The sequence below is a fragment of the Schistocerca nitens genome, chromosome 8 (assembly GCF_023898315.1).
Source record: "Schistocerca nitens isolate TAMUIC-IGC-003100 chromosome 8, iqSchNite1.1, whole genome shotgun sequence".
NCBI lineage: Eukaryota > Metazoa > Arthropoda > Insecta > Orthoptera > Acrididae > Schistocerca > Schistocerca nitens.
In genome coordinates this window covers 114972985-114997880 of record NC_064621.1, presented here as the reverse complement: position 1 = coordinate 114997880, position 24896 = coordinate 114972985, and the positions used below count along the sequence as shown (strand labels likewise).

General features: G+C 41.7%; 1 protein-coding gene across 1 annotated transcript in view; it reads right to left on the bottom strand.

The window, feature by feature from the left end:
• LOC126198483 (myogenesis-regulating glycosidase-like) overlaps positions 1-24213 on the bottom strand; it is a 47297-nt gene extending 23084 nt beyond the window's left edge. Inside the window, exon 1 of the mRNA XM_049934850.1 lies at positions 24181-24213. Within this exon, the coding sequence (XP_049790807.1) occupies positions 24181-24193 (13 nt within the window). The 5' untranslated portion in view covers positions 24194-24213. The remainder of the gene's footprint in view (positions 1-24180) is intronic.
• Between the last annotated feature and the right edge of the window lie 683 nt (positions 24214-24896).

Here is a 24896-nt window from a genome sequence, read left to right as displayed (position 1 = left end):
AAATCTAAATGCAGCAGCCCATTACAAACAGTATTGTAAGGTGCTTAAAAATGTTATTAGGAAGGCAAAAAGTATGTGGTATGCAGATAGAATAGCTAAGTCTCAGGATAAAATGAAAACCATATGGTCAGTCATAAAGGAAGTGGCTGGTCTGCAGAGACAGGTCGAGGATATAGAATCAGTGCGTAGTGGGAATGTCCATGTTACTGATAAGTTGCATATATGTACAGTATTTAATAATCACTTTTTGAATATAGCAGGTGAACTAAATAGAAACCTAGTCCCAACAGGGAATCATATAGCGCTCTTAGAAAAAAGTGTTCCGAGACTGTTAACTGAAATGCTCCTCCATGATACTGACAAGAGCGAGATTGAGTTAATAATAAAATCACTAAAGACCAAGAACTCTCATGGATATGACGGGGTATCTAGCAGAATACTGAAGTATTGTTCTACGTATGTTAGCCCAGTACTTAGCCATATCTGTAACTTTTCCTTTGGGAGTGGTCAGTTTCCTGACCGATTAAAGTACTTGGTAGTGAAGCCACTTTATAAAAAGGGAGACAAGGATAATGTTGACAATTTTAGACCTGTTTCTATGCCATCGGTGTTTGCTAAAGTTATCGAGAAGGTTGTATATACAAGGTTACTGGAGCATTTAAATTCACATAATTTGCTGCCAAATGTTCAGTTTGGTTTTAGAAATGGTTTAACAACTGAAAATGCTATATTCTCTTTTCTCTGTGAGGTTTTGGACGGATTAAATAAAAGGTTGCAAACGCTAGGTGTTTTCTTTGATTTAACGAAGGCTTTTGACTGTGTTGACCACAAAATATTACTGCAGAAGTTGGACCATTATGGAGTAAGGGGAGTAGCTTACAATTACTTCGCCTCTTACTTTAAGAACAGAAAGCAGAAGGTAATTCTCCGCAATATTGAGAGTGGTAGTGATGTTCAGTCCCAACGGGGCACTGTTAAGTGGGGCGTTCCCCAAGGGTCAGTGCTAGGGCCACTGCTGTTTCTTATTTATATAAATGATATGCCTTCTAGTATTACAGGTGATTCAAAACTATTTCTGTTTGCTGATGACACCAGTTAGGTAGTGAAGGATCTTGTGTGTAATATTGAAACAGTATCAAATAATGTAGTTCATGAAATAAGTTCGTGGCTTGTGGAAAATAATTTGATGCTAAATCACAGTATGTTTTTACAGCTTCTAACTCACAATTCAACATGAACCGATATTTTGATCAGACAGAATGGGCATATTATAAGCGAGACGGAACAGTTCAAGTTCCTAGGTGTTCAGATAGATAGTAAACTGTTGTGGAAAGCTCATGTCCAGGATCTTGTTCAGAAACTAAACGCTGCTTTATTTACCATTAATGTTTGTAACAATATTGTTATCTGATGAATCAAAGCTACTTTGTGATAATTCTGCAGGTAACGTCAGGCCATACATTCCTCCATCCTATCGACAACATGTCTTTCTCCCACTACATGATTTTTTCACAGTGACATCAAAGACACAGTAATCTCGATTTGGTAACATTTCATCTGGTCTTCAATGAAAAGTGGTATAAAACTCTCTGACCGACAAGCCTTGAAAGGTCTGATGGTTCTGTCTGAACGCCATGTCATCTTCAGCCAATAGGCGTCACTGGATGTGGATGTCGAGGGCATGTGGTCAGCATACTGCTCTTCGTGCCACTGTCAATTTTCGTGACTGGCGCTGCCACTTCTCAGTCAAGTAGCTTTTCAACTGGCTTCAGAAGGGCTGAGTGCACCCAATTTACCAACAGTGCTTGGCAGACCTGAATGGTCACCCATCCAAGTGCTAGTCAAGCCCAACAGTGCTTAACTTCAGTGATCTGATGGGAACCAATGTTACCACTATGCAAGCCTATTGGCGAATCAACATACAAAACTGCAGGTGAAAACATGTGTTCGCTATCAATGAACAAAAATTTATAAACAAACAACCAGTGTTTGTGGAGCTTTCAGTGAAGCTGACGGCCACTTCTCACATACACATCTTGATCTAGTTCTATTTCGGCCACTACCTTGCCTCAATGCTTCACCTGTCTCTTAAGAATAATCGAAAGGATGAAATGTTCACTCTGCAGTGGAGTGTACAGTGATATGAAACTTCCTGGCAGATTAAAATTTTATGCCAAACGGAGACTCGAACTCGCTACCTTTGCCTTCTGCAACAACTGCTCTACCAGCTAAGCTACCCAAGCACGACACACGTCCGCTCCTCAAAGCTTTATTTCCAGCATTAACTCGTCTTCTACCTTCCAAACCTCACGGAAGCTCTTCCACGAAACTTGCAGAACTAGCACTCCTGGAAGAAAGGGGAGCATGTGCCCATTCGAGTTTCGGTCTGCACACAGTTTTAATATGCCAGGAAGTTTCAATAATTGGCGGCTTTACATGCTGTGTAAAGGTAGTTCCACTGAAAAACGTCTTTGGAGAAAATGTTGCACAGCTTGGAGTCCCAAACATCGCAACTGACAGAGAATGGCAGTTTGAGTATCAATTGGTCACTCATCTCACATAGATCCTAGCTATAAACCACATCAGAACCACTGCTTACCATCCAGTATCAAACGGCAAAGTTGAAAGGTGGCATAACAACATCAAGACAACATTAACCTTTAACTACAAAGGTGGGGTCTCAGCAGACCCCACGCTACATTTTTGGTTTATAATTTCCATTGTTGGTGCACTACAGACTCGTCATTGTAGGTATTTTCAGTGTGCCGCTGACTCTTGCAATAGGTGGACGTGCGCGGCGCTCTCGCAACAGTAAGTGCCTGTTTTTCATTGTTGGGGTACCTGTAGACCCCACACATGCTTTTACGTAGTATTTATTTACAATATGCTAATACAGTAATTTCCTCTTATTTCCGTACAGTTACAACAATGACTCGCTTTCTTCGTGATGAGGATATTGCACGACTGTTGGAAGAAGGCACTGACTCAGAAGGTGAAGACACAGAACTAAATGACCCAGACGAAGATGTTGATCACATCAGTGATCATGATTCGATACACAGTGAACACCTTTCTGGTTCAGAGATGGAGCTAATTGAAAGCTCTTCTTCTAGTGAAGAAGACGAAGAAAGCTCAGGGAACTATTTTTACGGTAAGAACAGATTCAAATGGAGTAAATCTGCCCCACATTCATCTCGTGTACGACAGCACAATATTGTACGAGAACGTGCGGGACTGAAAGGACCTGCTGCTCGTAGAGAGTTGGGAACTATTATTTACCAATGATGTGATTGACACTATCGTGCACTGTTCCAACAAAAAACTTGAGGACAAGTATTCACCTCCATTATTAAGACTGTATTATGCGAACAACATTGATTGCTGTGAGTTACGAGCTTACCTTGGATTACTTCTGTTTACGTCGATATTCAAGTCAAATCATGAAAATGTTAGATCGCTATGGGCGACTAATTTTACTGGAAGAGACATTTGATGAAATGTTGGCAAAATTTTGAGGAAGGTGCTCATTCAGAATGTTTATCAAAAGTAAACGCGGAAAATATGACCCGAAAATGAAGTGTATTTGCGATGCGAAAACTCATTACTTATGTAATGCGTTTATATACTCTGGAAAACCGCTTACCCAAAGAAATATCTCTTTCGCAGTGCCAACACAAGATGTGCTAAAACTTGGAGAGCCATTTTATGGAACTCATAGGAATATCACTGGAGACAGTTGGTTTACATCTGTTGAGTTAGTAGACGGATTACTGAAATGAGCACTAACATACGTGGGTACTGTACGAAAAAACAAACGAGAAATTCCTCGTCAGTTTTTGCCTGATAAAAGAAGACCCACTGAATCATCATTATGTGGACTTGTTCGGGACAAGACCTTGGTATCATTCGTTCCAAAGAAGTATAAAAGTGTAGTTTTACTGTCTCCTATGCATCACAAAGTGTCTGTAAATCAACAATTGAAGAAACCTTCAATTATAGACTTTTACAATGCGACTAAGGGAGGAGTTGATGCCTTGGATTTGAAATGCTCAAATTACTCTTGCTCACGTAGAACAAGAAGATGGCCGAATGCAATCTTTGCTGCAATGCTGAATATTTCTCTTGCTAACAGATATGTTCTTTGGGTTGGTTCTAATCCAAATAAAAAAGTCAGCAGAGGAGAATACATAAAGTCCACTGCAATGAGACTTGTAAAGCCATACATTTGCAGGAGATTAGCCCGCATCTCGTGGTCGTGCGGTAGCATTCTCGCTTCCCACGCCCGGGTTCCCGGGTTCGATTCCCGGCGGGGTCAGGGATTTTCTCTGCCTCGTGATGGCTGGGTGTTGTGTGCTGTCCTTAGGTTAGTTAGGTTTAAGTAGTTCTAAGTTCTAGGGACTTATGACCACAGCAGTTGAGTCCCATAGTGCTCAGAGCCATTTGAACCATTTTTTTGCAGGAGATTAGAAAATAACCCAAAGCTGGCCAAATATATACAGGAAATTATATGCAAATCGGTTGGCAGAGAACAAATGTTTTCAAAGCCTAATGCAGATGAGCCTGGTCCTAGTGCTTCTAAAAAGCAAAAGTGTTATATTTGCCCAAGGTCGAAAGATAAAAAGAGCTCTCTAACATGTAACACTTGCAAACAATGTGTTTGTAAGCCTCATTCAAAGGCAACCAATTTTTGTTTGTTCTGTGAAGCCAAAGGAAACAAATGATTTTGTAGGCACGTAATGTGGTGTCATTTTTTTGTCTTGTTAGTTTTTTCTGTTTTGTAATTTCCATTTGATTTTATGCTCCAATTCTGTACAAAATAAAAAAAAGTTTAGTTAGAAGTTAGTATTTGTTGATTTTTATGTAATTTTAACTGAGCTATACGAACAGAAAACCAAAATGACATATTTTTGTAAATGGCTTAAAGTTTCTGATAAGACTGATTAACATAAGCACAATAAACGACTTAAATAATAAATACGTTGTCTTTTATTATGTAAATATAAAAATTTCCAAGTTATTTCCAGTATTACTTGTAAGCACACCTAAACACTATTGGGGTACTTCTAGACCCCACACGTGACTGTACGTTACCAGAAACAGCGCGTATACTCGAAGGTTAAGAGCCTGACTTTCCAATGTCTTTCCACAAATTTAAATGGATTTCTGCACTGAAGTGATTCTTGAGTAGAACACCACTCCAGAAATGACTTATGGCGTAACAAACAGACTTCGAGTCAACTTTTTTGATCTGAAACCAGTGGAGTGTGACATTAGAACTTTCATTTTCAACTTTAAACAGCAGATAGCGTCGCTTAAACCAATTAAAGTTCGACATCGTGCTACAATGTCTGTCTGCATCCAACCTGATCACATGACCTCTTCACATAAGACATGATGCACAGAGAAAACCTTTACAGATTACGTAAGATGGATCATACCTGCTACATTCACACTCTAAAAAACGTTTTGCTATTGAAACACCTGGTGGTGTCTCCATTGGCAGACTCATGCTAACTTTCCTGCTGAAGAGTATGGATTCCAGATCACTCGTGTATACTCCACATAAACAACCAGTTCCAGTCAACAAAACTCCTCTGTCATTAACCAACCCAATGAGCTACACATTCTGAATGTACATTGTATTTCACAGAGAAATATCTTATCGGTACCACTGAGGAGGGACTAATATGTGATTGTTCAGGACTCAGTGAAATACAGACTCTGTACAACTATAGGTATGTTTTTAAGAAATCTTTTGTTTATTTGTTTATAATTCTCACTGAAACCGTTATTAGAATGATACCTATATTATGCATGCATGCATGCATTAATTTTACTAGAACCCACACTGTCATATAATCATTTTTCCAGCAGTTTCGTATCATGGATTATAATAAGTTGTTACAGATTCTTCAACTGCAGGAAAAGCGGAGTAGTCGATAGTAAGTGAGGCATGTCAATGGAATGGAACAGCAGGCTACAGCACCACCAGTTGGTGGTGTTTCGCACTAAACGAAACGTCAATACATTGTCACTTTGCTTAATGCAGTACTAAATGGTGCAAGTGAGGTTATTGGATACCATCTGTGATACAAATATCGGCATATAGGATCGGATTTCAGGAAATGACAATGATGAAGTTTATTACTGGCCAGAACAAGTTTCATAATGGATGTTTTTGATAAAATTTGTGAAGTAATATGCTAAGAGGTGAAATAATACGAAATGTGTGGTCCAAACGTCTTAATCATCTACATTCATTTGCTAGCGACAATACATATACACAAACATATAAAACCACAATGAGACCTTCACTCTGCAGCTGTGTGTGCGCCATGAAACTTCCTGGCAGATAAAACTGTGAGCCGGACCGAGACTCGAACTTGGGATCTTTGCCTTTCGCTGGAAAGTGCTCATCCATCTGAGCTAGCCAAGCACGACTCACGACCCATCCACATAGCTTCAATTCTGCCAGTACCTCATCTCCTACCTTCCAAACTTCAGAGAAGCTCTTCTGCGAACCTTGCAGAACTAGCGCTACTGGAAAAAAGGATATTGCGAAGGCATGGCTTAGCCACAGCCTTGGGGATGTTTCCAGAATGAGATTTTCACTCTGCAGCGGTGTGTGCGCTGATATGAAATTTCCTGCTTGTCCGAGACTCGAACTCGAAACCTTTTCCTTTCGCAGGCAAGTGCTCTACTATCTGAGCTACCCAAGCACAACTCATGACCCACCCTCACAGCTTCAATTTTGCCAGTACCTCACCTCCTACCTTCCAGACTTCACAGAAGCTCTTCTGTGAACCTTGAAGAACTTGCACTCCTGGAAGAAAGGATATTGTGGAGACATGGCTTAGGAGTGCTAGTTAGTTCTGCAAATTTCACACAAGAGCTTCTGTGAAGTTTGTAAGGTAGGAAACGAGGTACTGGCAGACCTGAAGCTGTGAGGACACGTCGTGAGTCGTTCTTGGGTAGCTCAGATGGCAGAGCACTTGCCGTGAAAGGCAGAGGTCCCAAGTTCAGCACACACTTTTAATCTGCCAGTTAAACAGAGAACCGACTCGTGGCGATGACATATTACCTTCTGGTGACAAACAGACCAGAACTGTTTGAAACAGTTAACGCAGAACAGGGAATCAGAGATCATAAAGCGGTTACAGCATCGGTGATTTTAGCTGTAAATAGAAATATTAAAAAAGGTGGGAAGATTTTTCCGTTTAGCAAAGTGACAAAAAGCAGATTTCAGTGTACTTGACGACTCAACTCAAAAGTTTTACCTCAAGTACATATAGTGTTGATGATCAGTGGACAAAGTTCAAAACCATATGCATTAAATGAGTATGTGCCAAGCAAGATCGTAAGAGATGGAAAAGAGCCACCATGGTACAACAACCGAGTTAGAAAACTGCTACGAAAGCAAAGGGAACTTCACAACAAACATAAACATAGCCAAAGCCCTGCAGACAAACAAAAATTACACGAAGCGAAAACTAGTGCGAGGAGAGCTATGCGAGAGGCGTTCAACGAATTCGAAAGTAAAGTTCTATTTACTGTCTTGGCAGAAAATCCTAAGAAATTTTGGTCTTATGTCAAAGTGGTAGGTGGATCAAAACAAAATATCGAGACACTCTGTGACCAAAATGGTACTGAAACAGAGGATGACAGACTAAAAGCCGAAATACTAAATGTATTTTTCCAAAGCTGTTTCACTGAGGAAGACTGCACTGCAACTCTTTCTCTAGATTGTCGCACAGATGACAAAATGGTAGATATCGAAATAGATAGAATAGAAAAACAAATAAAAGCACTCAAAAGAGGAAAGGCCGCTGGACCTGATGGGATACCAGTTCGATTTTACACAGAGTACCTGAAGGAACTTGCCCCCCCCCCCCCCCCCCCCCCCCCCTTCTTGCAGTGGTGTACCGTAGATCTCTAGAAGAGCGCTGCGTTCCAAAGGATTAGAAATGGGCACAGGTCATCCCCGTTTTCAAGAAGGGACGTCAAACAGATGTGCAGAATTATAGACCTATATCTCTAACGTCGATCAGTTGTAGAATTTTTGAACACGTATTATGTTCGAGTATAGTGACTTTTCTGGAGGCTACAAATCTACTCTGTAGGATTCAGCATGGGTTTCGAAAAAGACGATCGTGTGAAACCCAGCTCGCGCTATACATCCACGAGACTCAGAGGGCCATAGACACGGGTTCTCAGGTAGATGCTGTGTGTCTTGACTTCCTCAAAGACGTTTGATACGGTTCCCCACAGTCGTTTAATGAACAAAGTACGAGCATATGTAGTATCAGACCAATTGTGTGATTGGATTGGAGAGTTAACAGAACGTAACATGTCATTCTCAATGGAGAGAAGTCTTCCGAATTTAGAGTGATTTCAGGTGTGCCGCAGGGGAGTGTCGTAGGTCTGTTGCTATTCACAATATGTATAAATGACCTTGTGGAAAACATTGGAAGTTCTCTGAGGCTTTTTGCGGATGATGCTGTAGTATGTCGAAAGGTTGTAACAATGGAAAATTGTACTGAAATGCAGGAGGATCTGCAACGATTTGACGCCTGGTGCAGGGAATGGCAATTCAATCTCGATGTAGACAAGTGTAATGTGCTACGAATATGTAGAAAGAAAGATCCTTTATCATTTAGCTACAATATATCAGGCCAAAAACTGGAAACAGTTAATTCCATAAATTATCTGGGTGTAGGCATTAGGAGTGATTTAAGATGGAATGACCATATAAAATTAATCGTCAGTAAAGCAGATGCCAGACTGAGATTTATTGGAAGAATCCTGAGGAAATAAAGTCCGAAAACAAAGGAAGTAGGTTATAGTACACTTGTTCGCCCACTGCTTGAATACTGCTCACCAGTGTGGGATCTGTACCAGATAGAGTTAATAGAAGAGATAGAGAAGATCCAATGGAGAGCAGCGCGCTTCATTACAGGATCATTTAGTAATTGCGAAAGCGTTACAGAGACGATAGGTAAACTCCAATGGAAGACTGTGCAAGGGAGACGCTCAGTAGCTCGGTATGGGCTTTTGTTGAAGTTTCAAGAACATACCTCCACCGACGAGTCAAACAGTATATTGCTCCCTCTTATGTATATCTCGCGAAGACACCATGAGGATAAAATAAGAGAGATTAGAGCCCACACAGAAGCATACTGACTATCTTTATTTCCACAAACAATACGAGACTGGAATAGAGGGGAGAACCGATTGAGGTACTGAAGGTACCCTCCGCCACATATAGATGTAGATGTAGAAGTTTTATATCAGCGCACACTCCTATGCAAAGTGAAAATCTTATTCTGCAAACATTCCCCAGGCTGTGGCTAAGCGATGTCTCTGCAATATCCTTTCTTCCAGGAGTGCTAGTTCTGCAAGGTTTGCAGAAGAGATTCTCTGAAGTTTGGAAGGTAGGAAACGAGGTACTGGCGGAATTGCAGCTGGGATGAGGGGTCGTGAGGCGTAGAGCACTTGCCTGTGAAAGGCAAAGGTCTCGAGTTCGAGTCTCAGTCCGGCACACGGTTTTAATTTGCCAGGAAGTTTCACATCAAACTATGTTTATAATACAGTACCATTACCTTATCCATTGTGGTAGTTTCGAAAACATTTTTTGCCCTTAACAGATGTGATTCTTTCACTGTCAAGAAATTTTATTGAATTCAGGTTGTTTCATCAATTCATGTTCTTGTTTCTACACAGTATGGGCATGTCCTCTGTCAAGGTATTGTAAAACCAATGAATGTTTTGGCTTTGGGTTTCTAACCTCTCTTGTGGAAGAACACTCATGGAAAAAAACCCAAGCCATTATGGAACACTGCAATGTGTCACAAAAGTGAAATGATAAAATAAAGATTAACAAGACGCAAAAACACGAAAGCCGCTGTCATGATATGAGTGACCACAGGTAAAGGTGGTTAACTTCCAAAGTCAGTAGAGGGCAATTCACACTGGCCGTCATTCCACACTGCATTTCAAATTGCAGCTTCCACACAGGCTGTCAATGGAGCATCACATCACATCACGCCATGTCAAAATTTCTCAGGAAGAAATTTTTCTCGTCGTTGTCGCCTGCTATCATCAGAAGTTAACTTATTTTCGCCGTGCTCCATCATAGCAGTGGATTTCGTGCTTTTGTTTGTTCTTAATCTTTATTCTGTTGTGCTTTGTTCTTGTGGTAAATTGCCAACTTCTTTGACGACTTAAATGTGTTTTCATTGAGTGTTCTTCCACAAGCGAAGTCAGACATCTGAAGGTGGAAAATAATAGAACAGAGCTGATGAAGCAATTTTCATTAAATAACATTTCAAGTGAAATAGTAGTTTCTAATGAAGGAGAAAAATACAATTATTTATGATATTCTTAGTAATTTAAGACAAGAAAACAATGTATAAGGTAAAGAGGTTCTGTTTATCTCCATGTAAATATTGTTTTATGTTTTTTATGTATATATGTTCACTAGCAAATAAATGTCGATGTTTTGAAATGTTGTTTCCTTCTCAGCAATTTATCACGTTATATTGATCAAGAATATACATTATAAAGTTTGCTTTGGCCATTAATAAATCTTATCTTGTTAGTTACTCAATTCCAATACTACTTGTATACTCAAACTTTATGTATGACTCATCATCTCACTTTCCCCATTCAGTAGTGGGCTGAGTGAACTGACATGACATGTGATGGACAGTGTGAATATACCCTGATGTGACAGTGCCATGACTTGATGTGATGTGATGGCCATCTGAACACTTTGTAAAACTGGAAGTGTGCCATCAAGACCAAATGGCCAGGAATGCTGACAGATGGCAGCATTCTGTTGCAGGATAATGCTCGACCACCTGTTGCCAAATTTGTTTCGACTGTGCAGCAGAAGTTTCGCTAGGAAGACTTTAGACATCCTCAATACAGCACCAATCTCTCCTTGTGCAATTTCTGTATTTTTGATGCCTTGATGAGGATATTAATGCCTATCAATTTGCTTCAGATGATGAGTTGTACACCTGGGTACAGTAATGGTTGCATAGGCAAACACAAAAATTTTCCATGAAGGCACTAGCCATCTAGGCATCTGGTCTCTCAGTGGGATAGACATATTAACAGCTAGGTAATTACCTTTCAGATAAAAAATAGTTTACTTACTTTTCTCCATCAATCTTGAACAAACTCTAATGGTCTCCATGAGAAAAATCCAGTGTGCAATCCCTTGGGATCCAGCAGCCAATGCTGTGAGGTGTCCCAGTAAATAGACAACGTGGGAGTAAAGCAGGAGTTCCCACCCATGCTACAAGCCGTCACTGAGGGGTTCACGATTCACAATGGCGGAAATTTTGTCACCTCATGTGACGACTAGGAGGCTTGGTTGCGCTGTGTTGACATTTCATTGGGTGAGACTGCAAACTGAGCCCACCAGTGACAAGGATGACATGAAAGGAAATTCAGTACCCTCGAGGGTAGAGTGGCAGAAAAAGGAACAAAACTGCTAAACATGTGCAACCACTGGATGGATGGTAAGAAAGAGAAGATGAAACTGTGTGAGAGTGAGGGTAATGAATGATCGATTAGTGCAACAAGGAGCAGGAGATGCCTGAGAACAAGTAATTTTACATGTCACTTCACATAAAGCGTTCCAACTTGGTCTTCAGGGGCACGTTGGACTACTCTACACACAGTTTTCTTCATTCTGATGTCTTTCTTTAGTCTGTGATATATTGATTTTCCATTCAATGTTGGATGGACTTTCAGGCAGTCTGATACCTCAGTATTTAAGCATATGACAGTGTACTCCTTGTCTAACTGCAAAATGCTAATATTACACTGATGCTTCATCTATGAGATAATCATTGCAGACAACAGACGCCATATGCAATGGCAATGACGCCATGTTGGCTGCCAGGCAGACCTTTAGCTGAAAAGGTATTAGGCTGGGAACACGAAAGGGATGCAGAGTGGAGCTGCCTGGTTTTCTGCTTCACAGTTGGGAGACGTGGGGGATGAATGCTGCAAGTTGTCAATCCACAGCCGAACATACAAACAGAGGTGATCAACTCGCCATGCTGACATGGCATTGGTTGCACACATCTACATATATTTTCTACAAACAACTGTGAAATGTGTGGCAGAGGGCACATTCCATTGTGCCAGTTATTAGGGTTTCTTCACATTCCATTCCCATATTTAGCAAGGGAAGAATGATGTTTTAAATGTCTCTATGTGTGCTGTAATCAATCTAATCATGTCCTCATAATCCCCATGTGAGCAATAGGTAACAGGTTGTAACGCATTCCTGGAATCATCATTTAAAGATGGTTCCTGGAACTTTGTAAATTGGCTTTCTTGGGACAGCTTATGCCAGTTTTCAAGAGTCTACCAGTTCAGTTTCTTGAGCAACCCTGTGACACTTTTCCACGGGACAAAAAAAATTGTGATCATTCATGGTACCATTCTCTGTGTGTTTAATATCACCTGTTAGTCCTATCTGGTACAGGACCCACACACTTCAGCAGTTTTCCAGAATGGGTCACATGAGTAATTTTTAAGCGATCTCCTTTGTAGATTGCTTTCATTTTCCCAGTACTCTACCAATAAGCCGAAATATACCATCTGCTTTACCCACAAATGAGCCTATGTGCTCATTCCATTTCATATCCCAAAAAGTGTTACACCTAGGTATTTTTAGGAGTTAGCTGATTCCAACCATGACTCTTTGATGTTATAATCATAGAATACTACATATTTTCGTTCTGTTAAGTGCACAGTTTTATATTTCTTAGAATTTAAAGCAAGTAGCCAATCTCTGCGCTACTTTGAAATCTTATCAGGATCTGGCTGAATGTTTATGGTGTTTCTTCCAGATAGTTCTTCACTATAGATAACTGTATCATATGCAAAAAGTATGAGGGTATTATTAATATTGACTGCAAGGTCGTTAATATACAACATGAGCAATTCCCTTGAGTACTCCCAAAATTACTTCTACATCTGATGATAATTCTCCATGCAAGATAACATGCTGCATCCTACAGATTTCGTTTATAGTGAGATAAAGTGGACTCTTCATCTTGAGTCATATATATGCCCAGTCAAATTGGCCCTGGCATTATAACTGTATTGTTGCTCTGCAAATGCCATTAACAATAAATGTAAATATTCCTATTTATTTATCACTTTAAATCCATCAGTCAAACCTGATTTACTTCAAATTATAAAGTTTGTGTCTTATTGAAAAAGGATAGAGAATTTTAACCAGAAGATAAATTAACAAAGACATATTTAATGATAACACGAGATGCAACACATTAAAGGTTTTAAATAATACCATATAGTGTTCTGGCATTCACAACATGGAGAACTGGAATGGCAGACTAATCATCGAGGCTACAGCTGGTAAGAAGACAGGTATGCAGATGACTGAAAGAAATAAAGCAAAAAGGAAATACCCAAGGCAAAATGTAAATTTAACACTGCAAAAGTATTTAGCATGATTTAGCATGTCATTCATCCTGTGTTCCAAACATGAACAGAATGGAAAGAAACCTAATATGTGATGTAATATGAAGTACCTTCTGCCATGTATGTCACAGTGGTTACTGATGAAGATGTAGATGTACTTGTCTTGGTTTGCTAGCAAAGTAGTATAATATTTTCTGAAAAAAGCTGATTTGCATGTCTATAACTGCTATAATTGCACTGTACAATACGAAAAATCTTCTTTAGATGAAAATAGATGTTTCTTTTATATATCTGACGGAAAATAACGAATCTGTAATTATTTTTTGTCTATCACACACCATTGTCCCAAAAACCCACACTTTTGTATTTTACGCCCTTTTTGGCAAATTTGTATGGTTTTAAAATTTTATTTAATTTGTTAATAACATGCTTATTCTACTCAACCTTTCCACTGCAGATATAGATGTACACACATTTGGCAATGGAAATCTATATGAAACATTCACTGAAGCTTTGTTGTTCAACTAAGCTATTGAAGGCTGTGTCCGAGCTTGGGAAATGGCGGCTGCCACCAACATTTCATCTGAAAAAATGCGAAAGCTACAGGCCTCCATGCAAAAGGAATTCTATATACAGGGTGAATCACCTAGAACTTGCACCGCAAATACTGCAGAAATGGAAATTGTATTGATGTGCAGTTTTCACAGAACGGGGTTGGTAGGCAGGGGCCTGAATTGTTATCCAATAAAGTGAGTGTAATAATAATTAGAAAGTGTATTTTTGCCAAAAATACACATTTTTAAATAGAACAGTGCCTATTGACATTAAAAAAAACCTGATGTAGGCTATATTACTGGTAGAATGCCAGTGGTGTTTCTTTCAGGGTTCTAGAGCAAGTCGTTTATGAGATATCGTATTTTGGAAAAGTCCCAAACCAACACTTTTACATACACTAGTTATGCGGATTCTGACAAGTAATGAGACAACTGAGCATCACAGGTTGTATTCAAAATGACCCCCGGCTGTGGCAATACACCCTTCCGGTCTGGTATGGAATGACTGCTGCATATGTGGTGGCATATCAGCAGAGAGGTCCGAGCAGGCTGCGGTAATACGTCGTTGCTGATCATAGGGTGTAGTTGGTATGTCCTTGTAGACAGCGTTTTTCAACTTTTCCCTCAGCAAAAAGTCTACAGGTGTCAAACCTGGAGAATGTGCTGGCCATGGTACATGTCCTCTGTGTCCAATACAACGATTTGGAAACAATTCGTGAAGACATGTTGTATTACTTTGTGCACTATGGCACGGACAGCAATCGTGTTGGTACCGCATGTTCCTCCTATTCTGCAGAGAAACGGCTTCTAATATTCGTGGAAGGTGATCTGTTAGGATCCTGTGATAGTTACGTGCCATTCTGTGTTCCATCTACGGAAAACGGGATTGTGAGCTGATGGTACACATCCCACACCACGTGTTTACACCCCATGGTCGCCGACGTTCCACCTGACGACTGTTTACCTGGCCATGATTTGTAAATGTGGCTTCATGACTAAACAAGATATATGATACATCTGGAGCAGGCTATCGTGTCTTAATGCCTATGTGCAGAAGTTAATTCGATTCTCACAAATTCCCATGATCGCTTCCATGCAGCTCTTGATGAGAGAGATGTGAGAGGGATGGATGTCGATGAAGAACGCGTAGGACATTTGCCTGACTCATGTCACTTCCTCGTGCAATTGCATGGGATCTAACGAGCGAATCAGCTGCAACAACAGCAAGAACATTAATTTCTCCCTCTTCTGCGGCCACTTGTTTCCTTCTGTTACGTTGTCCAGATGTTGTGCTATCTCTTTTACATAACTGGTTGAGGAAGATGATAAATAACTGTCGAGATGATTGATGTGTATTTGGACATATTTCCACATACAAGTTCAAGTACTAACTGTATTCTTCCTACACTCTCTATACACTACGAGTATGTCAGCTTTTGCTGCCTTGATAAAAACCATTGTCCACTCCCGACCTACTGCTAGGACTGTCACACACTAACTGACTAGCAAATCGCAATGCACTCAAGAAACACACAAGTGCGCTATAAGCAAAGATAACAACATTGTACATAGCAACTACACAGTTTGAATGGCACAAACAAGTGTTGGTGTGGAAACTCTTCAGAACACTATATATCGAAAACGACTCACACCAGAACCCTACAACAGACACCATTGGCGTTGTAATTTACCCTAATTTTGATTTGTTGATGTCAGTAGGCATTATTCCATTTAAAAAGTGTAAATTTGCAAAAAAAATACACTTTCTAAGTATATCAAAGTCTGTTTGCTGGCTAACAATAGAAGCCCCTGACTACCAATCCATTCTGTGAAAATCACGCGTCAACTCCATTTTCCATTTTTGCAATATTTGCTGTGCAAGTTTAGGTTATTCATACTGTGTATACAGGTTAGAACAAAAAAGTACTGCACAAATTGCAACACTTCCTCACACGTAGACGGATAAATTATGTTATATGAACACGAGAATGGAAACGCTTTGTTTCCATGTTATAACTCATTTTCCACAACTCATTATCACGGGAAACACACACGAACAGAACGCACCAGTATACCAAATGCAACTCCTTCTCACAGGAGATGTTCAGTATGGCCTCCGTCGGCATTGATACATGCCTCAGTTACCCTCATAGTGAATCTTGGATGCACTTATGTATCCCTAGAGTACTGTGTATGGTTTCCCACCTTTCCATAATATGGGTTACGGGGGGTGTGGACATATCGTACTGGGGTTACACACACAGATTTCAAATGCCCTCAAAAATAAAAGTCCATTGGGTTTAGATATGTAGTGTGGAGAGCAGGCAATTGGTTCATCTCTACCTATCTATCTGTCACCGAATCTATTATTTAGAAGATGACGGACATTAACACCAAAATGAGGAAGTGCGTCATAGTGCATGGAGCACATGCTTCGTGGCACAGCTAAAGGCACATCTGCTAACAAATCAGGTGAAAATTCTCTACGAAATTATGATATCTTTGTTCGTTGAGCTTGGGTGGAAGAAACTGAGGCCCTACCAAACAGTTATCAACAATGTCAGCCCAAACATGGACAGAGTATCTTTGTTGACGATTTCCTTAAACAGTTGCGCGAGGATTGACGTCTGTCCGTACATGGCGATTGTGAACATTGACAGTCCGATCTCGTTGAAACGATGCCTCATCTGTGAAGAGTACAGTCGCACTAAAATTAGGTTTGACACTTTGTTGAATAAACAATTTGCAGGAGAGTGACTGTGCAGGAAAATCAGTGTCTGGATACGCTGTAAAGGGTATGGGTACAGCTGTGTAATGCTCGCCAGCCAGCCATGTGGCCAACATTCAGTGTTGCAACTACACGTCTTGTACAGACACTAGGGTCGTCGCCAACTGCATGAGGAATTGTCGCCTCCCGTCGCATCCTTCTAGGCCTCCCCAGGTCGTGAGTATCAGGCTTAAATGCCCCACGTTCCCTAAGACGACAATCAATGGCTTCAAACGCATTTCTGTCGAGGTATCTTCGTCCTGGAAGTATCTCACGGTACTAACGTCGAACGCGAGTGCCATTGGCGTCAGCTAATCCATACATCGAATGGGCATCCGCCATCTCTGCATTTCTGTACACTGTCATTGAACGCGTCAAGCCTGTGATTAATTCTACGTGCGAGGAATGTATCCTGCAATTTGCGCCGTACATTTTCATTACACCCTATATGCATAACAGTACAAGGAGGCACAGTGCAGTTTTTGCTCTGCTGTATGCTTCGATTCTGCAGTTTTGACTCTGTGCTAGTTGGATACTCTTGAAGTCATATGTTTCGTTACTAAAACACAAAGTTTATTAACAAAGTTATATTAATCCTCGTTCGATATCCACCCTTCACTATGAAAAAGAGTCGAAAATACCACAGGAATATGATATGTGGAACTATGAGAGGAGACGAAAATATTAGCAACCAACGACACGATCAACAGACAAATTATGGCAACTATATCACAAGGCAATGTAATGAAAGTACCCAATAAAGTAACGAACTTTTGGTTTCGAAACTATTTCGTCACCCTAACTAAATTTCCATTATTTCCGCCAGCAGTAACAATCTAGCGTCTAGCTGCACTTGGTCCAAGACTTTATGTTCCTGTAACAGCTTCGTCTGACGAGCCTGCAAAAACCGATACGCCGCTTGCCAGAATCTGCATCAGGGAGCCACAGCGTACCCGGAGATCGGAGCCTGCCTACCCATAGTGGTTCCCGCTCAACGCCAGAGATACCTGTTGCGTTGCGCAGGTAACATCGTGTACCAACCTTGAAGCAACAATGACGAGGTTTCACCTTCACTGTTGCTTTTACGAATGGTGTGCAGCCAGTACATTCTTGTAGTTGTCACCTACAACGCACAGTTACACCCAAAGTGAAAGAGCGGATAGTAACTGGCTGTCACTGGAGCTTCGAACAGTGACACAAAGGAAAGCAGAATGCATCTGTTGGCAGTTGTGCATTTGCTTCTGGATGTCGATTAATAAAGAGAGGATAAATCAACAGTAACGCTAATTTTTACCCTTACGAGGGAACACAGCAGGTTCCCAGAAACTTCGCTCAGTGGAAGAGGAGTCAAATTAAGCGGACGCGTGTCTCGGATTATCGGTAGACATCTGACCGTTTGTGAAAAACGAGTTTTTGAGGCAGCTTTGAGATACTTAATGTGCCTTTTACCGAGCGATATTTTCAGACGGAAAAGTGTCTCAGTGGTTTGCGTTGGGAGTCCGTAATTTTGCGCACCGTGTTCGAAACATGATTATTGTTTTTATTTTATTTATATTTTTCATTTACGTATCCATGACCGTAGAAGGTTACTACAAGAATGTTTCTTATCAAATTAGGGATACAAGTGCGTTATTCTAGTTGTAAAAGTACAACTGAATTTTACTATAAGTATTATACATTTATTACATGCCTATAATATATGTGTGTATGGTATGCTGAGGGGTTAAAATCTTTTCATATTCTCAAATTTCATTTTCAAATCAATTCTTGTATTTCTTTCACATCTTCATTCTTTAGGAAGATTTGGTGCATTCCCTTGGATACTACCTATCACAGAAACACTCGAAACACAGATGTTACGAATATCACGACCATTACGCGAAGGCAGGTTTGCCACAGTGACATTTCTTCATATGAATCTCACTTGGGAAAGAAACTTCGTTAACATCTACATCTACATCTACATCTATACTCCGCGAGCCACCTTACGGTGTGTGGCGGAGGGTACTTATTGTACCACTATCTGATCCCCCCTTCCCTGTTCCATTCACGAATTGTGCGTGGGAAGAACGACTGCTTGTAAGTCTCCGTATTTGCTCTAATTTCTCGGATCTTTTCGTTGTGATCATTACGCGAGATATATGTGGGCGGTAGTAATATGTTGCCCATCTCTTCCCGGAATGTGCTCTCTCGTAATTTCGATAATAAACCTCTCCGTATTGCGTAACGCCTTTCTTGAAGTGTCCGCCACTGGAGCTTGTTCAGCATCTCCGTAACGCTCTCGCGCTGACTAAATGTCCCCATGACGAATCGCGCTGCTTTTCGCTGGATCATGTCTATCTCTTCTATTAATCCAACCTGGTAAGGGTCCCATACTGATGAGCAATACTCAAGAATCGGACGAACAAGCGTTTTGTAAGCTACTTCTTTCGTCGACGAGTCACATTTTCTTAGAATTCTTCCTATGAATCTCAACCTGGCGCCTGCTTTTCCCACTATTTGTTTTATGTGATCATTCCACTTCAGATCGCTCCGGATAGTAACTCCTAAGTATTTTACGGTCGTTACCGCTTCCAATGATTTACCACCTATGGCATAATCGTACTGGAATGGATTTCTGCCCCTATGTATGCGCATTATATTACATTTATCTACGTTTAGGGAAAGCTGCCAGCTGTCGCACCATTCATTAATCCTCTGCAGGTCTTCCTGGAGTACGTACGAGTCTTCTGATGTTGCTACTTTCTTGTAGACAACCGTGTCATCTGCAAATAGCCTCACGGAGCTACCGATGTTGTCAACTAAGTCATTTATGTATATTGTAAACAATAAAGGTCCTATCACGCTTCCTTGCGGTACTCCCGAAATTACCTCTACATCTGCAGATTTTGAACCGTTAAGAATGACATGTTGTGTTCTTTCTTCTAGGAAATCCTGAATCCAATCACAAACCTGGTCCGATATTCCGTAAGCTCGTATTTTTTTCACTAAACGTAAGTGCGGAACCGTATCAAATGCCTTCCTGAAGTCCAGGAATACGGCATCAATCTGCTCGCCAGTGTCTACGGCACTGTGAATTTCTTGGACAAATAGGGCGAGCTGAGTTTCACATGATCTCTGTTTGCGGAATCCATGTTGGTTATGATGAAGGAGATTTGTATTATCTAAGAACGTCATAATACGAGAACATAAAACATGTTCCATTATTCTACAACAGATTGACGTAAGCGAAATAGGCCTATAATTATTCGCATCTGATTTATGACCCTTCTTGAAAATGGGAACGACCTGCGCTTTCTTCCAGTCGCTAGGTACTTTACGTTCTTCCAGAGATCTACGATAAATTGCTGATAGAAAGGGGGCAAGTTCTTTAGCATAATCACTGTAGAATCTTACGGGTATCTCGTCTGGTCCGGATGCTTTTCCGCTACTAAGTGATAGCAGTTGTTTTTCAATTCCGATATCGTTTATTTCAATATTTTCCATTTTGGCGTCCGTGCGACGGCTGAAGTCAGGGACCGTGTTACGATTTTCCGCAGTGAAACAGTTTCGGAACACTGAATTCAGTATTTCTGCCTTTCTTCGGTCGTCCTCTGTTTCGGTGCCATCGTGGTCAACGAGTGACTGAATAGGGGATTTAGATCCGCTTACCGATTTTACATATGACCAAAACTTTTTAGGGTTCTTGTTTAGATTGTTTGCCAATGTTTTATGTTCGAATTCGTTGAATGCTTCTCTCATTGCTCTCTTTACGCTCTTTTTCGCTTCGTTCAGCTTTTCCTTATCAGCTATGATTCGACTACTCTTAAACCTATGATGAAGCTTTCTTTGTTTCCGTAGTACCTTTCGTACATGATTGTTATACCACGGTGGATCTTTCCCCTCGCTTTGGATCTTAGTCGGTACGAACTTATCTAAGGCGTACTGGACGATGTTTCTGAATTTTTTCCATTTTTGTTCCACATCCTCTTCCTCAGAAATGAACGTTTGATGGTGGTCACTCAGATATTCTGCGATTTGTGTCCTATCACTCTTGTTAAGCAAATATATTTTCCTTCCTTTCTTGGCATTTCTTACTATACTTGTAGTCATTGATGCAACCACTGACTTATGATCACTGATACCCTCTTCTACATTCACGGAGTCGAAAAGTTCCGGTCTATTTGTTGCTATGAGGTCTAAAACGTTAGCTTCACGAGTTGGTTCTCTAACTATCTGCTCGAAGTAATTCTCGGACAAGGCAGTCAGGATAATGTCACAAGAGTCTCTGTCCCTGGCTCCAGTTCTGATTGTGTGACTATCCCATTCTATACCTGGTAGATTGAAGTCTCCCCCTATTACAATAGTATGATCACGAAACTTCTTCACGACGTTCTGCAGGTTCTCTCTGAGGCGCTCAACTACTACGGTTGCTGATGCAGGTGGTCTATAGAAGCATCCGACTATCATATCTGACCCACCTTTGATACTTAACTTAACCCAGATTATTTCACATTCGCATTCGCTAATAACTTCACTGGATATTATTGAATTCTTTACTGCTATAAATACTCCTCCACCATTGGCGTTTATCCTATCCTTGCGGTATATATTCCATTCTGTGTCTAGGATTTCGTTACTGTTCACTTCCGGTTTTAACCAACTTTCCGTTCCTAATACTATATGCGCACTATTTCCTTCAATAAGCGATACTAATTCAGGAACCTTGACCTGGATACTCCTGCAGTTTACCAATATTACGTTAACTTTTCCTGTTTTTGGTCTCTGAGGACGGACGTTCTTTATCAACGATGCTGATGTTCTCTCTGGTAAGCCGTCAGGTATTTTATCGTTTCGCCCAAGGGGGGGTCCCTCTAACCTAAAAAACCCCCGTGTGCACGCCACACGTACTCTGCTACCCTAGTAGCTGCTTCCGGTGTGTAGTGCACGCCTGACCTGTCTAGGGGGGCCCTACAGTTCTCCACCCAATAACGGAGGTCGATGAATTTGCAACCATTATAGTCGCAGAGTCGTCTGAGCCTCTGGTTTAGACCCTCCACACGGCTCCAAACCAGAGGACCGCGATCGACTCTGGGCACTATGCTGCAGATATTAAGCTCAGCTTGCACTCCGCGTGCGATGCTGGTTGTCTTCACCAAATCAGCCAGCTGCCGGAAGGAACCAAGGATGGCCTCAGAACCCAAGCGGCAGGCGTCATTCGTTCCGACATGTGCTACTATCTGCAGCTGGTCACACCCAGTGCGTTCAATAGCTGCCGGAAGGGCCTCCTCCACATTACGGACGAGACCCCCCGGCAAGCACACCGAGTGCACACTGGCATTCTTCCCCGACCTACCCGCTATTTTCCTGAGGGGCTCCATAACCCGCCTAACGTTGGAGCTCCCTATAACTAATAGGCCCGCCCTCTGTGACTGTCGGGACCTTGCCGGAGAATCGGCCACTGGCCCAACAGGCGAGGCATCCTGTGGTGGCTCGGAAACGATGTCATCACCACTAGGATGCACCCCGTACCTGTTGGAAAGGGGTAAGGCAGCTGCCACGCGGCCAGATCCCACCTTCGCCTTTCGGCCAGGCACGCGCGAGCCCACCACTGTCCGCCATTCACCCTGGAGTGATGGCTGACCGGTAAGATGCTCACTGCCGGAAGACGCAGCGACATCAGGGGTTCCATGTGATTCCAAGGCCACCGAAGTAGGCATAGGTCTCACCACAGTTGCCCCAACGCCACTACGAGCCGACGCCTGCGCCTCGAGCTCGATGAGCCTAACAGACAAAGCCTCCACCTGCCCCCGAAGAGTGGCCAATTCTCCTTGCGTCCGCTCACAACAACCACAGTCCCTACACATGACTATGTTTACCCTACTCTATACGGTGACAAATTCCCAAGATAATCTTCTGATGAGCTACTCTGATAATCAAGAAACACTCACTGAAATACGAGACGCGAAAACTACGCTAGGTTTTCCCAGAAAAACTATTTAAAAGCTAAGCGCAGCAAATAAGTACAAAATAAATTTCTCTCCTAACGATCAAGAACTGTTAGTTTCTATGCAGAGCAGATAAACACAAATAGAATCCCTTCCTTAGTGGAAGGTCGTAAACAAAATGCAAAATAAACGCTTTATACAATCAGTACTCGCTGCTGCTGGTGCTCTCGCTCTGGCTGTCACAAGACAACTGCTGATTCAAGTGACTAGTGGCTAACGGCCGCGAAACAAACAAAAGACGGTTTTAGGGCGCTTTCTGTTCTAAACGATCAAGAAAACACTAAGAAATCTAACACGAAAACTACGTAAAGTTTTATCAAGAACTGTTAGTTACTATGCAGAGCAGATAAACACTGCTGAATATCTCGTGTGTTGGCAATAATTTTGCGACAAACCATGCATAACGGACGTCTTTTCATAAAACTGGCGCTTGCAAGTGATTATGAATCATTATGTGCCCGGGGAATTTCACCAAAAATAATTTCAAATAATTTTCCCGTGCTTTTTTTTTAATTTTTTAATTCATTCGTTTGGCATACAAGTTTTAGACTTTCTTCTGGGTATTATGCCGCGTCATCGCTAAAAACTAACAACAGTAATAAACTAAAACCGACGTTTCGGCCGAATTGCAACGGCCTTCCTCAGGGAACGACTGATTTTGCATGGGGATAGGTGCTTCTATTTATTACAAACTATCGATTTCTGACGTCACGGTTGTAAAACTTTTAATTGGCAACCATGACGTCGGACATCGATAGTCTGTAATAAATAGAAGCACCTATCCCCATGCAAAACACGTCGTGCCCTGAGGAAGGCCGGGGAAATTCGGCCGAAACGTCGGTTTTAGTTTATTATAGTTGTTAGTTTTTAGCAATGACGCGGCATAATACCCAGAAGAATTTTAATCACTATGACACCGGCCACGGAAGCCTACGTTCTTATATAAGTTGTAGACTGTTAAGGACAACGTTATATCAATATCCACTGGAAAATATTCGTGTAGTAATCGTCTACAAACGTTGGTATACAAATGAAAAACAAAAAAAGTAATAATCATGTTTCGAACATGGGGTGCAAAATTAAAAAAAAAAAAAAAGGCCGCGACGCTAACTACTGTGCCATCATTTCATCTCACGAAATCATGCCGTAAAAGGCACGTTAAGTGCCTCCAAAATACCTCGAAAACTTTAGCCATCTTTTTTTTTTCAGAAACTTATCTACCGATGAGCCGAGAAACGGTTTCGCTTGTTTTGACCCCTCTCCCAATGAGTGAAGTTTCTGGGAGATCAGGTTATGGCGCTTGCCGTGTTCTCCCGTTTAGTGCAAACGCGTACACCCTGGCGGCCTATTGTGGAGTAATGCAAGCGAGGAACCATGCGCGGCAGGCCGCCCGTCTACTCACCCACGCGCGCCATGTCGACGCCTGCAGCAGCTAGCTGTCTTCGTCGCCGAGCGCGGCAGCCTTTTTATATCGGACTGCCTGTGACGTTGGCGGCGCGTCCGCATATCAGCGCCTCTGTATTTCTGTTCTCCTAGGCTGCGTTCACAGCGGCACCGACATCGGGCGATAGGGTGGTCATAGTGCGTCCGATCTGCTTGGCAGGTTTTGCAGGGTCGTAGAGATTGGGTTAGAATCTATTCTATGCATGAAGTAGGTTAGATTTTAACCTCTTAGCGTGGTGTAGATTCCACGACGCCTCTGTGCTTGGATGCGAGTGCTGCATAGTGGCTTCTGCTATTAAAGAGTCGCCGACTGCATGCGAATGAGCTTTCCTCTCGTAAAGAACATGGTGAATACTATAGACATTGTTATAGGAATTACCAGACAGGTTTTACGAATATATGAGATGACGGGAGACACTCAGCCGCCCGCCGTGGCCGAGCGGTTCTAGGCTCATCAGTCCGGAACCGCGCTGCTGCTACGGTCGCAGGTTCGAATCCTGCCTCGGGCATGGATGTGTGTGATGTACTTAGGTTAGTTAGGATTGGATTGGATTGTTTGGGGGAAGAGACCAAACGGTGAGGTCATCGGTCTCATCGGATTAGGGAAGGAGGGGGAAGGAAGTCGGCCGTGCCCTTTCAAAGGAACCATCCCGGCATTTGCCTGGAATGATTTAG